The sequence below is a fragment of the Ambystoma mexicanum genome, chromosome 9 (assembly GCF_040938575.1).
Source record: "Ambystoma mexicanum isolate Mex_15411 chromosome 9, UKY_AmexF1_1, whole genome shotgun sequence".
Lineage (NCBI taxonomy): Eukaryota > Metazoa > Chordata > Amphibia > Caudata > Ambystomatidae > Ambystoma > Ambystoma mexicanum.
The window spans coordinates 694,570,914-694,590,818 of record NC_090931.1 but is presented as its reverse complement, the minus strand read 5'-3'; the positions used below and the strand labels follow the sequence as shown (position 1 = coordinate 694,590,818).

The 19,905-nt window shown below is 48.9% G+C and overlaps 1 protein-coding gene across 4 annotated transcripts in view; it reads left to right on the top strand.

The window, feature by feature from the left end:
* Positions 1 to 19,905, top strand: part of CMKLR2 (chemerin chemokine-like receptor 2) — a 211,181-nt gene that overhangs the window by 21,741 nt on the left and 169,535 nt on the right. Inside the window, exon 1 of one of the 4 annotated variants that reach the window (XM_069615568.1) lies at positions 10,317 to 10,454. The exons of 2 other annotated variants lie outside the window; for them this stretch is intronic. In XM_069615568.1, coding sequence (XP_069471669.1) covers positions 10,373 to 10,454 — 82 coding nt within the window. In that variant the 5' untranslated portion in view covers positions 10,317 to 10,372. Of the gene's footprint in view, positions 1 to 10,316; positions 10,455 to 19,905 lie in introns of those variants that run through there. One more of the 4 variants, XM_069615570.1, reaches the window with a different exon arrangement.

The window sequence follows — 19,905 nt, the reverse complement described above, 5'->3', positions numbered from 1 at the left end:
ACCAATTTGTAGAGATCTGCTGATCTGGCAGATATTGCCTTAAAGGCCTACGCGTCTTCGCCTATTGATGATGATTCGTACTCCTCTGCTGATGTATCAGATGATAGGGGTATTTCTGAACCTGAGTCTGTTAAAATCCTAAAGGCATTATTCACTCTCTAATTCTTTACAGAGAGAATAACAATCTTTGAAGGAGGGTGTAGGAAAGTTGGTAGATGTGGTATTAGACATGCCTACACAACTTGATACAATAACATCTGGGGTTGAAAGTAGAGAGGTAACTTGCACTGATGCAATCAGTAGTTGTCGAATCACAGGGGACTGATCTTAATGAGGACATAAATAAAACAATAGCACAAGATGTTCATAATGTTAGTTCAAGTCACAAATAAAGATACAGCCACTATAAATCTGAATAGTGTTACATTATTGGTAAGGATTAGGAAGAATCATGGACCAACTAAGTATAAAGTGAAGAGTTCTAAGAAAAAGAAAATTCCTACAAATACTTTGTCGCTGTCAGAGGTAGCCTCTGCTAAATTCGATTGCGTTGAGTTGGAAGATCATTAGACTATTGTTGAAGAAATTCAGCATAAAGATAAGAGATCTAGGGTGAGAAGAATGAAAAATACTGAAGAAGGTGAGCAAGGGACCATTAAGAAGTGGCTGAAAACGAAGATAGTGGATAAGGAGGAAATTAATAAAACTGTATCTGTCTCTAATGAAAAGTGTCTATTTGACATAGATAATGTATCCTTGAAGAGGCTTGGGATAAAAAAAATGAAGCGGATAAGATAGAAAACATTGCACAGATCAGTAAAAAGGATATTCCAAAGGTCCTTAGAATTGGTGATATTCTAAGCTCAGCTAGAAGTAGGGTCACCAAAATCAAAATTGTGGCCACATTTGCAACTGTACATAGTCCTTTCCTGAATAGGAGCAACATAATTGTTACGCTCACCTGGTATCCACAGGGACGCCACCCAGCCGGGTTACTCGCTGGTATGCTTCTCAGCTTTGCCCTGATGTGGTCTGCGGGGAAGGTTCTGCCTGAAAATACAGGAGGACTGTGTTCAAGACTGACCGACTGGTGTAAGTATCCTCCCTCCAACCCCGAATGCTTTCAGTCCCTCTGGCGCCCTCTCCTCACCTTGTGGTAGAATTAGGCGTGCTCTCCATCCTGCCTTCTTTGCAAGGGCGCATTGTCTTTCATGGGCGAGTGCGGTCCAGTTACTTCACTGACGCCGGCCCGTTTGATATTGTTCAGGTAGGTCTTATTGCTGTTCTTTAGTTTTGTTGCTATCCTGCATGCCTTTCTTTGTTTAAAATGTCTCCTTTTTCTCCATTAGGTATGCAGAGCTTCAGCGCGGCGAACTGGCTTGGTTGAGCCCCGTTGGTAAATGATGGCGCATTAAGAGCGCTATGATGCGGTAAGTAAGCGCTATGCGCAGCGCTGCAAAGTCTTGCCTTTGATAACCTGTGTTTTCCTTCCTTGTAGGTCGCGGTGTTCTTCAGCGTGAGTGTAATGTCTGGAGTGGTGCCAGCTGAGAGGCGACCAGCCAGGTAAGCCTTTTGAGCAGTTCGTAATTTGTAAATGTCTCTACAGCTTTCTTTAATGTTGCCTCTACGTTCCTCTTTCAGGTCGTTCTGTCCGGGAGGCGTGCAGATTCGAGGAAGCTGTTCACAGTAGCTGAGAGTGTTTAAAGATGAAGACTGCAGGTAAGATGCTGCTGCTAATGATGTTCCTTTTGTCTCCTTGCAGGTTCTGCTTCTCCGAGGTTCGAGGGAATAGCTGGACACGGTGAGCGTCACATTGCAAGCTGCAAAATAACACGAAGCATGTTCTGCAGTCAGGGTGTGGTTTATATAGCCCAGGTAAAGTAGTACCAGGGAAAGTAGTTCCAGGCCTGCCACACCCAAAACACTAGACCGCATAGCTTGGTTCTTAGGGAACCAAGCTATGTGGATGCCTCCATGTTGGCTGACAATACAATAAAGTAGTTCCCAAGCACATTGTTGTTCATGGTGTATGAGCCTGGCACCATAGGCGCCAGGACTGGCCCCATGAGGGCTTTTGAAGAGGATGCCAGGCTGTAGAGGCCCGAGTCCTGACTCCACCTGGCCAATGGGTTTGCCAGAGGAGGTTTTGGGCGAGAGTCGTGACAGTAATTGAATTATTGCATGAAGCCCAAGATTTAAAAGTGATTACAACAAAGGAGATAACGTTGGTTGAGATCCCCCAAACATTTAGGCAAGCAAATTGGTCTATGATACATTTAGTTTCTCGAATTATTTTGGAATGTATATTCGCGTATGCCAATTTAATTTAGGAGATGGGATACATACTTACAATGGTAGAAGATAAAAAGACTACGGGCCTCATTACGAGTCGGCCGGAAAATCCAGCACAATTACCGGCATGGCGGGAAGTGCGTGTCCGTGCCCTCGAGAACCCGCTACCAGTGGCCGATCACGAGTGCGCAAGCATGCGCGTCCCCCCATGCCGGTAGTGGAAAAACCGCCATCCCGGTAACGTCCCACCAACCCCCCTAGACCGGCATTGTGGCTTGCGTCCACTCTGTAACCGCCTTCAATGAACCCCTAAACACCGGCACGGAATAACCGTGTTCGCAAAACCGGACCAGGAAATTACGTCATCGCGCTGGAACAGGAAATGGGCCGGCGGCCATCTTTAAAAACACAATCCATTGCAATCCTCCACAACCAACACTCCTCCCGTGTCGTAGTGTGTCAGAGGAGCATCATCATGTCCAAGGCCAGCAGGAAATCCACATGGAGGAAGAGGAAGCAGCGTTTCTCGGACGCTGAGCTCACCATGCTCGCCAACACCCTGGAAGAGCATGCGGATGTAATACGCAGCACAGACCTAAAGCATGCGGCCCAAACCCGCAAAAAAGAGGTCTGGCTTGAGGTAGCTCAGAGGGTGACAGCAGAGGGGTGTGCCCCAAGGAGTGTGCGCGACTGCCAGGAAGCGGTGGGACGACCTCCGCCTCCGTGTTCGGAGGATAATGTCTGAGAACCGGAGAGCCGCAATGGCGACAGGCGGTGGCCCACACTCCCCAGTCCAATTGATGCCATGGGAGGAGACGGCAAGTGGCTTCATTGACCCCAAAACCATTGAGGGGATCGGAGATCAGGAGGTCGGCGCAGCAATCACCACAGGGAAGGTGAGTGTACCATCACAACCACGTATCACGACACATGACGTGGCCCAACTGGGGAAGTTAGAGTGGGCAAGGTGATGCATCAACATATCCATAGAATAATCATTGTCACTCCCTGTACCACATGGACGCTGAGTGACGACCCCAATCCCAACAGAGGTTCCACATGACCCAACCATGCCCATGCACCCACCACACAGAGACCAAACTAATGCTACCCCACCAGCCATGCATTGATTCCCCACATACCCCCTCAGTACACCTAAAGCAACAAACCAGAAATGAAATGATGGCTGAATGCATGAACATATCCCACCGCAATTCAACATAGCTGCCATTTGACAACATCACTGATGACCTGCATCTCTTCTATCCACAAGGCACCGATGATAAAGATGGACCACTGGACAGGGGTGCGAGCACGTCCAGTGCAGGCAAGGGGACCAGGGACACCCCAACACAACCGGCCAAGCAAATGATACCTGCCAAAGCCAGTGTGCCACGCAAGGCACCAACCCTGCAGGGGACACCTGCACCCACTGCCCAACAACAAAGAACCACAACAGTGGTAGCCCTGCCGCCAGCCAACAGGGACGTTGTGTCCACAGAGGTGGAAGAAGAATCAGACATGATGCCTGGCACACCCACCCCAAGCCACATTGCCAGTCCCCAACCTCTAGCAGAGTCTGAGTGCCTCGATGATCCGTGTCTACATGATTCCGACCTCGGGGAATCAGACAATGCGCTGTTTGAGGACAGTGCCCCGGAGGATGGCTCCGCACAGGCCCCTTCCTCCACTCTGCCTTCCTCCACTCTGCCTTCCTCCACCCTGCCAGCAACCTGCAGACCTGCGGACGACACCTCATTTGATGCCTGCCTGACAAGGGACGAGGCCCGGCAGGAGTACATGCTCCAGATCATGCGCCAGCAGGTGGAAGCAGGCAATGAGGCCATGAGTGCCATCGAAAGGGCAATAGCAGCCAATACTGCAGCAGTGGAGGCATCCACGCGTGCCTTCCGGGAGTGCATGGGGACACTCACAGAGGCCATCCTTGCAGGTAACGCTCCGATGCAGCGGCCACACCTTCACACAGACAGTCGATTGACAATAGACTGCTCCGCAACTACTAGCCCTACCACCTCGGCGCAATCCAGTCCGGTGCGTCACATAAGGAGGAGCCCACAACAGTCGGCCATGGCACCACCCGACACTAAAGTCCGAAAGAAGGGAATGCACAGACAATGACATTGTGGCAAAACACATTGTGGAAGGGAGCACTGTCCGTTGAACACATGGGGACACTTTGCATCTGTGGGGTGGGAGAGGGAGTTAACAGGGGTGTTTTGAGGGTTTGTGGGGAAGGAGAGGGAGTTAACAGGGGTGTTTTGAGGGTTTGTGGGGTGGGAGAGGGAGTTTGTTGGGGGATTGTGGGAGGGGGGAGTGGGCACAGTTTTGCACTTTCATATAATACACAAGTTTTCTGGAGAACAATCCATGGCTGGACATTGTTATTTTTGGTGTGCATCCATTTAATGTGTTACGGTGTTCAATGACCAAATTACAACATTCCCTTTGTGCATGTTCACATTGGCCCAGTGTCTGACTGACAAAAGTCATTCATGGTCCCTGTATCTTAAAAGTATTTGTCAATTAGTGCTTGGCGTACAGCCTGGCCGTCCCGTGCATCACGTACTGGCAGGGGGGCTCCTTCACCTCCGTCTCCATCCCCTTCATCCTCACCCGGGCCATGCATGTCAATGTCAGGTGGCAGTGGTACATTCCTTCGGACGCACATGTTGTGCAGCATGACACAGGCCATGGTGATCTTTGCCACCTTCTCAGGCCTATATAGGAGTGCCCCACCAGACCTGCTTAGGCAGCGGAACCACCCCTTCAACAGGCCAAAGGCCTGCTCAATCACAACACGGGTACGAGTGTGCACACGATTGTACTCCTCTTCATGGCTGTTCTGTGGGATCCGCACAGGGGTAAGTAGCCATGGCCTCAAGGGATATCCTCCATCACCTGCAAGCAGATACAAATAGGTGTGTGTCACTCTGAACTGACACCTTCAGGGAGCACGGTCCTGGCAGCAGCTATTAGGTGTGAGCATGCACATGTCCCTGTACGTGTACCAAATAGTCACCAATATGGAATGTATACTGTAAAGAGGTGTGGAACACTGGATGGGGTTGAATAGATGATGCAGGGTGTAATCATGCATGCTGAGGCATATGTGCTGTGGCAGTGCGACAATGTTTAGCCTCCAATTCATGCTGTATACTCTTTACTATGCATGGTCACACAGGCCGCATTGGCACAGTTGCCATCCTTTTCAGTCATGCATTGCTTGCCAACACCATGGTCCCGGTTGTGCCTCTTACTTGTTGTCTTCCATTTGCATTATTTGTGATATGTGGCCCAGTGATGTGTCATTTTCCGTTTGGCTGTGTCAGGTGAGGAGTGTTTAGCTCTGCATTCATCCTCCACTCACTGGCTATTGCCACCCAGGTAAACTATCCCCCCCTTTCCCAATCAGGTGTACTATCCCCCCCCTTCTGCATCCGCACACATGAGTACCCCACAGCATGGCCATGGGCCTGTTGTGCAACTCACCGAGCAGCCAGGCACGTGGTCCAGCATGTCGCTCCATGTGACAGGGTACCGTGGAGTTGCGCAGTACCATGGCATCATGTGTGGATCCACGAAATCGGGCGCAGCAATGGGTGATGATCTTGCTGGAGTCACATACCATTTGCACATTGATGGAGTGGTATTGCTTGCGATTGCGGTACACCGCCTCTATGGCATGGGGGACTACCAATTCCACATGGGTGCAGTCGATGGCACTGACACAATTGGGCATGCCTGCCAGTGCATGGAAGCCTACTTTGGTTTCAGCTATCTCCTGGGCTGTCCGTGGTAGGGATATGTGGGTGCTTGCATGCTTCAGGAGGGCATCCAGCACTTGGTTCAGCATGCGTGAGAATAGTGGGTGTGAAATGCCATGTAGCTGGCCCACTGTGTGTTGGTAGGTGCCTGTGGCCAGGAAGTGTAGCACAGACACCACCTTCAGTAGTGGGGGGGTGGCAGTGCGTATTTGTATGTGGCTGGCAATGTCGTTGTGTATCATGTCCACTATGGTGGTGATGGTGTCACGGTCCAACCGGTACAGGGTGTGGATCTGCTCAGGGGTTAGGTTGAATGGGCTGGGTCTGGTGCGAGGGATTGGTGGCTGCCTACGAGGCGCTGGTGGCTGGGCTGGTGGTAATTGCTGGGCCTGTCTCACCCTCCTTCTCCTCCTGCGTCTCCTCTGTGCTGCCTGTTCTTGCAGCTATAGTTGTTGTTGTTGTTGCTGTTGTTGCTGTAGTTGTAGCAGTATAAGCATGTCCTCCAGCGCCATGATTGCAAATGCTAGTGGTAGCATTTTGGTGTAGGAAGGGGTGTGGTGTGTGGGTGTGCTCCTTTTGTACTGGGCCACTCTGCATTGCCTACACCTGTGGGGGGGTGGAGGGGGGTGTGCTCAGTTCATACTGGCACAGCCTCCTTTGACTCCACCTGTGGGGATTGTGTGCACCTGTGGCAGCTGCCTTGTATCTTGGCTGCTGTTTGCGGGTGGTCCGCGATGCCTGTTTTTCCGGCATCATGCAGCCCGTTATTTCCGTGTTCGCGATGCCGGTATTTGCATGTTTGCGTGGGTTGTGATTGCCCCCTATTACCGGCATGCCGGTATTTACTACCCGAAGAGGCGCGTGTACGCCCCTATGCTGCTATTAACGGCACCGTAGATAACGGTGCCGTTAATGCCGGGTTTGCGGGTCAGAATGCTACGGGACGTTAAATGATGCCGGTATTTACATACCGGCATCATTTGTCCCTTACCGGCATGACTCGTAATGAGGCCCTACATCTGTAGTAAGTAAAGCTAAGGTTACCGGAAAAGAGTCGGGGGTAGACATAGACATTTTAGTGAAGAAGATTATTGCTGGCCCAAATATGAATATGTATAACACTGATAACAATGAGGGTTTTGAAGAACAATATGTGAATTGTGAAGAAATTGATTTACAAGATCGGAGGATTGTAAATAAACTATTGTTAACATCATGGAACTCTAGCGTATACCACTAATTTGTTTCTAACCCCACAGGGGACTGCATTTCTCTTAGAGCCTGATATATTTTTGCTTCAGGAGACATGTTTTCTCAATGATTTCGCTTTGGACAGCTTCACTGTTGTATAAAGGGAGGCCCTAAAGAATAATAAGGGCAGACCTTTTGGGAGACTGATGATGGGAGCAAGGAATCATTTGTTTTTATCTGAGTTCTACCCTTTATGTAAATGCCAATATATATTGGTGCAAAGAGAGATGACAAAAGTAATCTTTTATACTTAATGTTTACACCCCCCCGAATTATACTCATACAATTAAGATCATGGAAAAACTGGAGAAATTATTGGATTGTTAGAGAAATGTAAATCCTGAGGGTTCCTTTTTGTTGATGGGGGATTTGAATTATAAGTGATTCAAGAACAAGCACAATGTAAATTTGAAGCCTAACATATGTTCATTGAATAAATACGGTGCAAAGATTTTACTGCCAGGTGTGGAGAATGCCAATGAACTGGACCCCTGGTTAAATGTTATTAATACAAATTGTCTTAATCAATTGTAGGTGAACAATCATTCAGATATGTCTTTCCATTATACTTGATTCAGTGGGAAATAATCCTCTTGGATCGAGTATATATTATTTTCCAATTCTTTTCTGGACGGTATAGGTCAAATGAGCCTTATGCCCACATCTATTAGTGACCATGCTTTACATAAATTTGAATTTCCTGCTCAGGCAACAAGAAAGAAAAAGAGGTGATGTTGGGGACACTCTCTCTAAATAGACCAGGAAATTCTATGCACTGGTCTATTAATAATATATATAGATTTGTAGGCTGTTTTGAGGCTATGGTCTCAAGAATAGATGAAAGTAACTGTATTGACCTAAGAACTTTTGGTGAAATTTCTGTGGCTGCCAAGCAATACACATATGATCGATCCAGGAGTATTTCAGCCAAAATGATGTATAAAGGAAAGACATTTGATATTGTAATTGCTAAGGAAAAAAAGAGACACCACAAGGAAATTAATGCAGTTAAGAGTGAATATAGCAATGAACATGAGAATAGGAGGATAATGAAACATCTAAAAACGGGTTATAAAAACGATATGCACCGCGGGTGTATATGAACACTTTCATATACACCAAAGCAAGCAGCTTCAAAATTGCAGAATACAACGTGGAAGCTGCTTGCTTTGCAAACACCCGATTTGCGGGCTGTAATCAATCTGCGGGCTATATCAGTGCGTATAGCCCGCAGATTGATCAATCAGCTTCCCAGAAACAGCACTAGTGTTCTAATATGTGTTATTGTGTTAAAAGGTTTATGTAACCATAAGAACACAAATTAAACATTTTTTAAAATTAAAGGATATAGTTGCATAGAACCTTAATTGGACATTCTTTTTTTCTGGAGTTGTTACACTAGTGCTCTTTGGGTTGCTACTGTTATCACTTCACGCCCCTCCTCAGAGTATAGCCTGCCCTCAGCCTATGTTACCACAAAAGGCAGAGGCATAATACACGCTCTAACAAGTGCTCATCGAGGTACGTTGTTGAGCGTGCTTAAGATTGAGTGTTACCCGTAAGCACAATTATGCAAACTTTATCCACCCTATACACAGTCGTACAGTATCTGATTATCACAATAGCTGTGAGCATGTGTGCTTCTGAGAAGAGGCTCGCTTTATGCAACAAAATGAAACACCTGCCCCTTGGTCTGCCTCTTTAGTGGGTAGAGGCTACTCGAACCCTCAGGAGGTGCCAAAAGGTGAAGGCACCAGGGTAGAACCCAGCCATTCTCCCCCACCGAAGAAAGAGCCTTTTGAAGTTCTACAAAACTTGCCTCTCCAGCTGTCAGTTATGGTTGCATTCATACCCACACATTCCAGTCACTCTGAAAAAGAGTGTGGTCCATCACACGTTTGTTCTCCTCAAACTGTTGCACATTCACCAGTCACTCAGTAGAGTGATCCGGGGGCCACCTTTAGCCGGCAGGTTATGCAACCCGGGCCTTGGACCCTACTCTACATGGACGGCTGTGCATCCCGCTCCAGCTCAGTGTGGTAGTTCCATTGTATCACAACTTACGCACAGTAATAACCGCTTCCCTAGCCAAGTGACGAGGAGTCCACCCTGAGCTCCAGCAGCTATCAGAAGGCGGCACCCTCCCCACACACAAACCCATCACACTCCACATCACCTCTCTCATAATGGTTTGGATTGCAAAAAATTACATTAGCTGCTTTGCTAAGGAGATCAAATGGTTGCATGTGTTAATATCCCCGCAAAAATATTGCGATACAAAAATATTGCCATATTTTTGCGGCAATATTGAGGCATGGACCCTGCGGGGGACACCTCCGCAACCCTGCATTATTTTTAAATGTGCGGGGGACACCCCCGCAACCCCTGCTCCCACAAATTATCCCCCCGAAAAATATCGCCTATGGCGAGACAGGCGACCATATATGTGCCGATATTTTTGGTGGGGATAATATGTAGGGATACCGATCAAATGACTACATTTTAACTTATGCATCTTGGCAGTTGGATTCTTGGCTAACTTCCTATAAACAATGTGTAGATAAGCACGTGCCCCATCTCTCTTAAATATCTGTTTACAAATCAAGTGGTTTCCACGCCTACCCACACATTTTCCTTGATTTGTGTATAGGTTGATCTGAAATACCAAGTGTGGATACGGTTAATGAAATGAGTGAGGTCCCAGCACTGCCCTACAGGTTTTTAATTCCGCATGAATCTGTTTTCATTCCGTTTCAATGCACACAGTCAAAGGGATTTAGCGGAAACCGCCCCAGTCGCATAACATCAATTTACCCGGATTTGCGCACTGGAATCCCGGTTCGAGGACTTGTCGGGGCGGTGTTACTTGTTGCATGTCAATGTCAGACATGCCAATAAACACAGCTGCTTATTATTTAAAAATTCAGGAAGGGCGCGATGCCCCGCCCGTGTCAAAGTGGCAGTGACTCTAAATTTCAACCAGACGCCGTGAAGTTCCAGGAGACGACCAATAGCGTCCTGGGACTGCTAGCTCCTCAATTCTCATGTTTCACCACTGTCTGCATGCGGCCAGAAGCAGCTACACTACAAGGAAGTCTTCATTAGGCCGGGGCCTCCGAAAATCTGGTAGGTCGGAATCCTTCACAATGATTTGTTTGCTGTTGGTTTATCTGCGGTAGCGCAGTGCTTCGAACAGAAACACTGCACAGCAGGAACAGCACTAAGGCGAGCAATCCTGTTTCCAGCCGCTTTACAATAGTGGTGCATAGGCATCAATCTGAAGGTGAGGAGGGATTTGGGGAGGTGAAAGGGGGACATACTGTGGCTGAGTTTGTGTACACCATGAACATTAATGAGTACGCTGGGACTCTAATAAAATGCATACGTTTGCAATAATACACAGGTATATACATTTGGGACCTGGGGAGATAACAGATAAAGGCCTTTATGGGGTAGTGAGAATTAAACCCATCAGTACAGCTGTGCCTTCAGGAGTAAGCTGTGCAGTTTGCAGGCAAATTTGAATGGAAGAGTGCCAGTGATGTTCTGGATGTCTGGAAAGAGGGAGCTTTAGTGGTGTGGGCAAGAAGGGTGGATTTCCCGGGAGGATAGCTCAGCTGCAACGTGCTCACCTTGGAAGCAAGACGACACGAAGCAACACAAGTTCGATCCCCGGGCCAGCGCTTAGAAACCTCTGGTATTAAGCGCGTTATAAATATGCAACTGAGACATACTCCTGTAACAGCGCCTCCATGCCCCCGGGCTGTGTGAGCACTTAAAAAAGCAAATAAATAAACAAAGGGCAAACCCGGGTATGGGCACAGTGAGCTTAATCAGGCTATCAGTAACAATGGAGCTTCTTGGTGTTAAGTACCGTGATTATGCCATTGAAAAGGTCAAGCAGCCTTATTCCATTGACCGTCTAAGGCCCACGGGAGCTGCAGAGAAGCTTCTTGTGGGGCCCATGTGTGACACTGACGCTGTGTGGCAGAACCTTCATCATGCTGCGCTGGTAGAACACACGAGATGAAAAGGTTTCAGGGAAATCGGGTCAGACCTTTTGTCAGCATTATTACTCTCTAGCTTTACCCTGGCTGTGTCCCGCATTCTACGGCCCGTGGGTATTTTAATTCTGTTTCTGTGCAACCCTTTCCTTGTTACCCAGTGGGGCCTTCATTTATTTATTTATTTCATTTATTTATTTGGTCTTGTATAGCGCCAGGTGGCCCTTGGGCATCGTAGCGCTTGTTACAGAGGGCTTTTTGCTTACATTCTTAGTTGCATACAAAAGTTACATAGGTGCAAGCAAGCTTATCGGTTCCATGCAGGGTTACAGTGGAACAACGGCTTAGTTTTGCAGTTATGCAGAGTACTTTAAATAAACAGTTTGGTTTTAAGCATTTTTCTGAACACAGTGTAGGATTTTTTATTTCTCAGGGCTGTGGGGAGGGCGTTCCAGTTTTTTGGTGCTAAATGATGGAAGCTGGTGCCACCCGCTTTGGCTCTTTTGAAAGAGGGGACGTGGATCTGATTAGTGAGGTGAGATCTGGTGGGTCTGGAGGAAGTGGTGCAAGGGGAAATCCTTTCAGAAAGGTAGGGAGGAGCATTCAGTGAAAGGCATTTGTGGGTAATGGCCAGCGTTTTGAAGAGAATGCGCTCTTTGACGGGAAGCCAGTGTGCGTCTTTCCTTGTTTGGGATATGTGTTCCCTTTTGGGGATACTTAGAGCAGTTCTCAGGGGATTGTTCTGTATGACTTGTAGTTTGTGTAAGTTTTTGGCAGAAGTGCCTAGGAAGAGGGCGTTGCAATAGTCAAGTTTGGTACCGACCGTGGCTCTCGCAATGGATAAGCAGTTTTGTATGGATAGGAAAGATCTAAGTGCGTTGATGATTTTTGTAGCGAGTGCTGTGGATGAGGCTATGGCATTAATCTGTCGGGTCATAGTTAGGGAGGAGTCGAGGTATACACCTAGTGTTTTTACTGCTGAGGATACTGTGATAGTGGTGTTGTCGACGATAAAGGTATTGTATTGTGGAGAGAGTTTGTTTATATTTTCTTTGGTACCTACAACAAGGATCTCGGTTTTATCTCCATTGAGGCAAAGTCCATTGGCTGCCATCCAAGTTTGGATTGTAGCGTAAATATTGGTTAGGGTTGCTGCATCTTGCTCATAAATGCCAGTGAGAGGGACTAAGACTTGTGTGTCGTCAGCATAGTTGGTGTAGGCTATGTTGTGATTGTCAAGATCATTGAACAGTGGGAGAGTGAAGATGTTGTACAGCGTGGGTGCCATGCAAGAGCCTTGTGGCACTCTGCAGTGTATGGTGATAGGTGGAGCAGAGGCAGAGTCAGAGAACACTCTCATGAGTCTACCACGGAGGAAAGAGTCGATCCAGGCTGCAGCTTCTGGAGAGAAGTGAGCAGCATTTTTTAGTTGCTTGCCTAGGATATCATGGTTGACGAGGTTGAATGCTGCAGACAAGTCTAATAAGAGGAGAAGTGCTGGTTTGCCTTTGTCCATAATATCACTGAGTTGTATTTTTAAATCTAGTAAAGCAGATTCTGTTCCATGTCCAGGACGGAATCCTGATTGCCTTTTGCCTAATATTTTGTTTTCTTCAAGGTGTTGCTGTATTTGTGTATAGGCCACCTTGTCCAGAATCTTGAGCAGAAACGGTACGGTGGTGATAGGCCTGTATTGGGGGCAATTTCAGGATCGAGGGTGGGTTTCTTAAGTAGTGGACGTACCCAGGCTTCTTTTAGACAATCGGGGACTGTGTTCGAGTTAAAGGAGGCATTGATGAAGGTTTTGAGGAATGTGGCTAAAGTTTCGGAGCAATCTTTAACTAGTTTAGCTGGACATGCGTCGCCTTTGCAATTGGAGGGTTTGATTTTTTTGACTATTTCTATTACTTCAGGTATAGTGACTTCCCTGAAGGAGAATGGTTTTATTTTCACGGAATGGTCTTGTTTTCTGGGCTGGATGTGACATTGATGCGAGATTGATCCTTCATGGATTTGTGTGCTTACCATCTGCATTTTGGCTTCTACTCTTGCTTAAGAGTGGACCCTTCCGAGGAGGGATTTGCATTGGGCCCCTTCCTCTGCCCCTTTCCCGCCCTCGTATACTCCCAAGTGCAGCTGAGGCATCACTAGGGCTCAACTGCAAATGGAAGTCTACAGTTGAAGGAATGGTTCAAGGATATCTTAAGTTATGTTATTAAAGATTTATTTATTTATTTATACGTTTTTAGCTCACAGAACTTTTACGTATTTTTTTGTTTAGAAAGAAAACATTGCATACTTTCAGGATTTATACGGTGCCCATCACCACCATAGTGGTCTGACGGGGCCTGACTTTGACGGAAAAGCGGCACGTTCTGACCCCGCCAGGGTAACGTTAGACCTGGGTCCATGGATATACAAGAAGAAGGGTTGGGGGGAGAAGAGGTGGTAGGAATGGGGGATTAGCCAATGAACACACACCTTAGGGGGGGTTAAAGCACCTTGAGGTTTGAGGAGGGATCGGGTTTGTGTTTGCTGGGATGCATGTTTTTTAACTGTGTTTAGTTACTGTTACGCATGAGAGAAAGTTTAAGGAATATGCAGTCCTTTTTCCAAGCAAGACTTAAATGTGATGGAAATATCTAGAACAGATGATACCTGGTGCTAAACGTGGTTGGCGTGTGGTCGAATGAGCAAAATAAAGGTTTCTCATAACTTGTTTTAGGGTTGACAGATGACTCCAGGTCGTGGCGGACACCTTACTCCACCCCTGGGCTTTGCTTTTACCTTTGTTTTACTTCAGTCCATTTTGTTCATTTGAAGTGACCAAACACTCCAACTCCCAGGGTGCAATTGATGGAGAAGTGCAAGCCCAGGACTGGGAACTTGTATCTCTCCTGATACAGAGTCCTCTAGCAATCGTATTCTGATGCTTCATGTCTACCAGCTGCGATGATAAGGTTTTCCTCGACATAGTCCAGGCTTCCGTGAGTGCTGCGTGACTCTTTTATGAAGTGATGTGTTTATTATACTTGTAATTGACTCGCGGGTGATATAAGGCTGCCTTGATTTGATGTACGCCATAAAAACACTGCAGGTAATACTGAAGAAAAGAACGTCCTTGCTTTATCTCTTGTATATGTATTCACTGTGTAAATAATAGGCACTTTCCTAGAGTGTTTCTGAAGGTGTCGACGAAGGCACCACAAAATGGCGGAGGCACCCCCAATAACCCGGGCAGTGACCCCCTCCTGACCTCCCTCTCTCTGGGAAAAGGGGAGGTGCCGGGCTCAGCGCGGCAAACACCAGCAAAAGCCAGCGAAAACAAGGAAGCACAGCAAAACACTGGGAAAGCCTGCGAAGGGCAGACAAAAGAAAGGGGAGGGGTCTCCCTCTTTATAACGGGCTGGAGCTGCAAGGGAAGCAGCATCCAGCCTCCACAAAGGACACCCGCCTGTATTTGTGGAAGGAGCTTTTCGTTTGTTGAAGGAGCAGCGTTCCGTGCAGTCCAGCGTGAGGAAGGAGTCTTCTGGAGAGTCAGCGCCAGCGTGAGAAGACGAGCTGCTGGGTCGGAAGAGCGATCGAGGAGCCACCGTGTTACTGGAGGTGGAGGACATCAGAAGAAGACTCCTGGATCACCTTGCGGCTGGAGCGGGATCGCAGCGAATAGGGGGAGAAGCCGCTGGGTGTCACAGCGACCAGGGGGAGAAGCCGCCGAGTGCCGGAGAAAGGCGGGGCGACCGAAGATCTCACTCAGACAACAGAAGGCACAGCGGTTCCCTCCGGCAGTAAGTGGAGCAGCGTTGCTTTGCTGCAGGGTGCCACAGGGGGAGGCGGCACAGCAGCCGGCGCTCGCGACAGAGCGGTGGCTGAAAGGGCGAGCTGAGCGCAGACGGAGGAGGCGGCCGCGGCTCAGCAGGGCCACTCGGCTGGGAGCTGCTCGCTTGGATCCTTCGGCCATACCACCCAGAAGCTACAACAGAGCGGGGCTGAAAGGGCAAGCTGAGCGCAGACGGAGGAGGCGGCCGCAGCTCAGCAGGGTCACTCAGCTGGGAGCTGCTCGCACTGACCCTACAGCCATTCAACCCGGAAGCAACAACAGAGCGGTGGCTGAAAGGGCACCAGGGGTCGAGGAGTCGTGCAGCAGAGGTCGCCGGTGGGGCCATAAACAGCATTGTAGCAGGCATTTAGCTTGTTGCCTCACAAACAGCAGTAGATCAGACGGACTGGGGAACACGTGTACGGCAGGGGCAGCTTCACTAGGCAAGCCCACTTCGCTTCACCCGCTGTAAGGCAAGAAGGGGCTGAGTGCATAGCCCGGGTGGTCAAGAAGGACAGGCAAGCAGTGGCTAAAAAGCAGCCCCCGCCAAACAGCAGCGACGAACATGGATCTAGAGGGCTTTATCGCCATGGCCAAACTGGTGGTGGCCAAGCACGGCTTCAATAGGATGGAGGCGTTGACTGCACAACCTGAGGAGGAGCAGCCAGGTACAAGTGAGTGCCCTGATTCTCCATTGATGTTTCCGAATGAAGAAGACCTGCAGGAACAGGAAGGAGAGGGGTGCAAAGAGGAAGAGGAAGTGCCAACTGGAAAAAGGAGGAGAGTTATGACTCAGAGGGCCGTGGCGAGCAAAGAGCAGGCGGCCAGGAACAAGAAAGCCAAAGTGACCGGGGCAAGAAACAAGAGAAAGACACAGGAGGCTGTGGCCATACCGGCGCCTGGACCTGTGGAAGCACCAGGGAGACAGGGAGCTCCCAGCATCCCTGCAACCAGACCGGTGGCTGCGAGGGAAGAAGGTCCCACCTCCTTGGAAGCCATAAAAGGTATGGTGATGCAATGTATGCAAGCTTGGGGGAGCGGGGGCAATGGTCAAATGTTAAGCAGGAACATAAATGCATTTAACCAATTGGGAAATGGGGCTGTGGTATTGCAACAAAGCGGGCTGGCAACGGGCCCGGCGGTAGGGGGCCTTGGGGGCTATCAGCAACCAGGGAGCCTCCCCAGCATGGGAATCCCAGGGTTTGGGAACCAAGGGCTGGTGGTATGGACAGCGCCAACGAGCCATTCCAGCATGGGGGTTGCACAGTCAAGGAGCCAGGGGCTGGGAATGTGGCCAGTGCCTGCAACTTTGAATGGGGAGTACAGCAGCCAATCAACCCAGGAGTACTAACTGTGGTTAATGACAGTGATGGGGGCGTCAGTGCGTTGCAGGCCCCACAGATACAACAGTCCACACCGGTGACTGACACAGGTTCAATAATTGGGGGTGGCCCAGGGAATCAGCTAGGGTTAGCTGCTGGGGGGACAGCCCAGCCCCCCGCAGGGTGGGGGTAGGATGTGACTAACACAGGGTTACCCCCGGGGACTAGTTCCGTTGTCAGCCAGGACGGGGTATGGGGTGCAATGACGCAATATGGGAGAACAATGCCTGGGTTCGCTCCGGTTAGGGTGGCGGTCAATTCTTTATCATGGCACATACCACTATCAGTCAAGGAGAGGGTATGGAGGAAGAAATTCATAGAAATTCTTGAACTAGTGGGGATGGAACCTCTGGGTAACGGGTTGAAAGAATTATCTGAGAAGGAAAAGGAAAAGAGGGATGAGGAAACACCAAAGACAGAGGCTACCATGCATAACTGGTTAAAGGCTTTTTTAGTTTACACTTCAATAATGATAGAGAAATACCCTCAGGATGCTTTAGCAATGTTGGCATATGGTCATTACATCCAGGACATTTATTTGAAACGGGGTGGCGATGGTTGGCTACAATATGATCGTTCATTCCGCTTGAAAATGCAGGTATGGCCAGCGCAATCCTGGGATGAAATGGATGTGGGTGGGTTTTTGGATAAGTTGGTGCTCCCAGGAGAGGGAAACGAAAAAACCACGGTAGAGAAGCCCCAGGTTTGGAGGGGCAGGGGGGGTTTCACCCGGCGGGGGAGGGCGTCCTTTCGCGGGCACTCCTCCTGCAACAGCAGAGCCAGCTACCAGGGGGAGCAAGCAGAATGCTGGAGGGTCAATTCAGAGGAAGGGTGCCCTTTTGGTAAAACTTGCCGATTTAGGCACCCTCGCAGAGCCAGCGGCAAGGAGCGCTACACCGCATCTAGCGAAGGGAAGCACAGGAGTAGTCCAAAAGGGAAAGACAAGGTCAAAAAAGAGTGATGTGGACAAAAGAATGCCAAAAGCGACCCCGAAAGTAAGATGTAATGGTGTGATTAAAATTGGGCTGCCAACCCCAATTAATTTGCAAGCAATGACTCCATGGTTAAATGTTTATCATAAATATAGTGATGCCAGAATGTTGTGGGAAGGTTTCAGGTGGGGGTTTAAGATCCCATGTACAGAGATAAGAAAGGGCACAGAAGCGCGCAACCTGCGCTCGGCACTGGGGTTGCCTGAAGTGGTGGCCCGGTAGGTGGCCAAAGAAGTGGCTTTAGGGAGAGAGGCAGGGCCCTTCAAGCAGCCACCGATGCCAAACCTAGTGGTATCACCTCTAGGCCTGGTGCCCAAGAAGGAGGAGGGGCAATTTCGGTTGATCCATCACCTCTCGTTCCCCGAAGGGGAGTCGGTCAATGATGGGAATAGCGAGGAAAGGTCCAGAGTGCATTATAGTTCTTTTGAGAATGCAGTAGAAGTGGTGAAAGCGGCCGGGAGGGGAGCCCTTATGGGGATGTCAGACATAGAGTCAGCATTTCGGTTGCTACCCATTCATGCAAAAAGCCAACATTTGTTGGGTTTTAAGGTGCAAAATCTATCTGTGTTATTACGATAAATGTTTACAGATGGGGTGTGCAATCTCTTGTGCCTATTTTGAAGCATTTAGGACCTTTCTGGAGTTTACGGTGAAGCAAGAATGCCCGGAAGGGGCAGTGGTCCATTACCTCGATGATTTTCTGTTTATCGGGGGGGAGGGGTCTAAAGAGTGTTAAAACCTCATGGGCACATTTGAGAAGCTGATGGAAGTCATGGGAGTTCCTCTAGCCAAGGAGAAAATGCTGGGCCCAGTGACTTGTCTTACCTTCTTGGGGATAGAGATTGATTCTGTGAAAGGAGAATGCAGGCTGCCACAGGACAAAGTAGCAAAACTGAAAGGGATTATCAAGGGGCTGAGAGGGAAGAAGAAGGCAACCCCGAGGGAGCTCCAGGTCCTGGCAGGTTCCCTTAATTTTGCAGGGAAAGACATCCCGGTGGGCAAAGCATTCGCAAGGAGTGTGGAACTGAAAACAATCGGCCTGCAGCATGCAGGTCAACACGTCAGGCTAGGGTCAGAGGTACAGGAAGACCTGGACATGGGGGGATACCTTTTTGGACAATTTTAATGGGGTATTAATCTGGCGTAGCAAGGGTAACAACGAGGACAGGCGCAAGTTGTTCACAGACTCATCGGGAGAGTTGGGGTTCGGGACAATCCTTGACAACAAGTGGTGCGGAGTGGCATGGCCAAAAGAATGGCACCAGAAAGGGGTCACGAAGGACATCACACTTTTGGAGCTGTTCCCCATCGTGGTGGCATTCAAACTGTGGGGGGAACAGCTGGCAAACAGCAGAATCATACTCTGGTCAGACAACTTAGCGGTGGTCCAAATTATTAACCAGGGATCCGCCAGTGGCAGAAGGGTTCTGCGGCTGCTAAGAGAGCTGCAGAGATGCATGTTAGCAAGAAATATTGAGGTACAAGCCAGGCACATTCCGGGGGTACCGAACGCTGATGCTCTCTCTCGTTCACAGTGGGAGAAATTCTGCGAGAGCTGCCCGGGAGCAGAGAAGGTGATGCCCCCGTTCAAAACTCAGTGGTGGGACATAATTGGGGTAATCTGAGTACCCTCATCCAGGCGGCTCTGGCACCAGGCACAACAAGGAGGTATAAGGCTTGCTGGGAGCGGTACCTGAATTTCAAACAAGAGGTACTGGAAGTAAAACAGCAAGAATCACCGGTAAGGGCCTTTGTGGGCTGGGGGTGGCGTGAAGGCAAAACAAGGTCTTGGATGGCTTACCATCTAGCAGCTATCGCCCACTTCAGTAAACTGAAGGGGGTGGACGACCCGACTAAGGAACACTATATTGGGATGGCGATGAAAGGGTGGGCCAAACAGGTAAAAGTGGGAGGGGATGAGAGGAGGCCCATTGATGTGGTCAAGTTACAGAAGGTGGTATGTTGTCTAGGGCAAATCTGCCACGGAGAGTACGAAGCGGCATTATTTAAAGCTGCTTTTACCTTGGCGTTCTTTGGGGCATTCAGGGTAGGTGAACTGGTGCCAGAGAACAAAGATACAAAAGGGTTAGGTTTTTACAAATACAAGATGTACACTATTCAGAGCTGCAAGTGACTATGGTTAAAGAAGTCAAAGACAGATCAGGAGGGCAAAGGGTGCATGGTGTCATTACATCTCATTGCAGGCAGCACGATATGCCCAGTCAGGGCGGTGTCAGGATACCTCAGGCTGAGACCCCCTTCAGGAAGCGAGGCTCCACTGCTCATCCACCAAGATGGTTCAGCTCTAAGTCGCTTCCAGTTTAAAAGAGTGATGGAGCGGGCATTAGAAGGAATTGGTGAGACGGAAGGGGTTTTTGG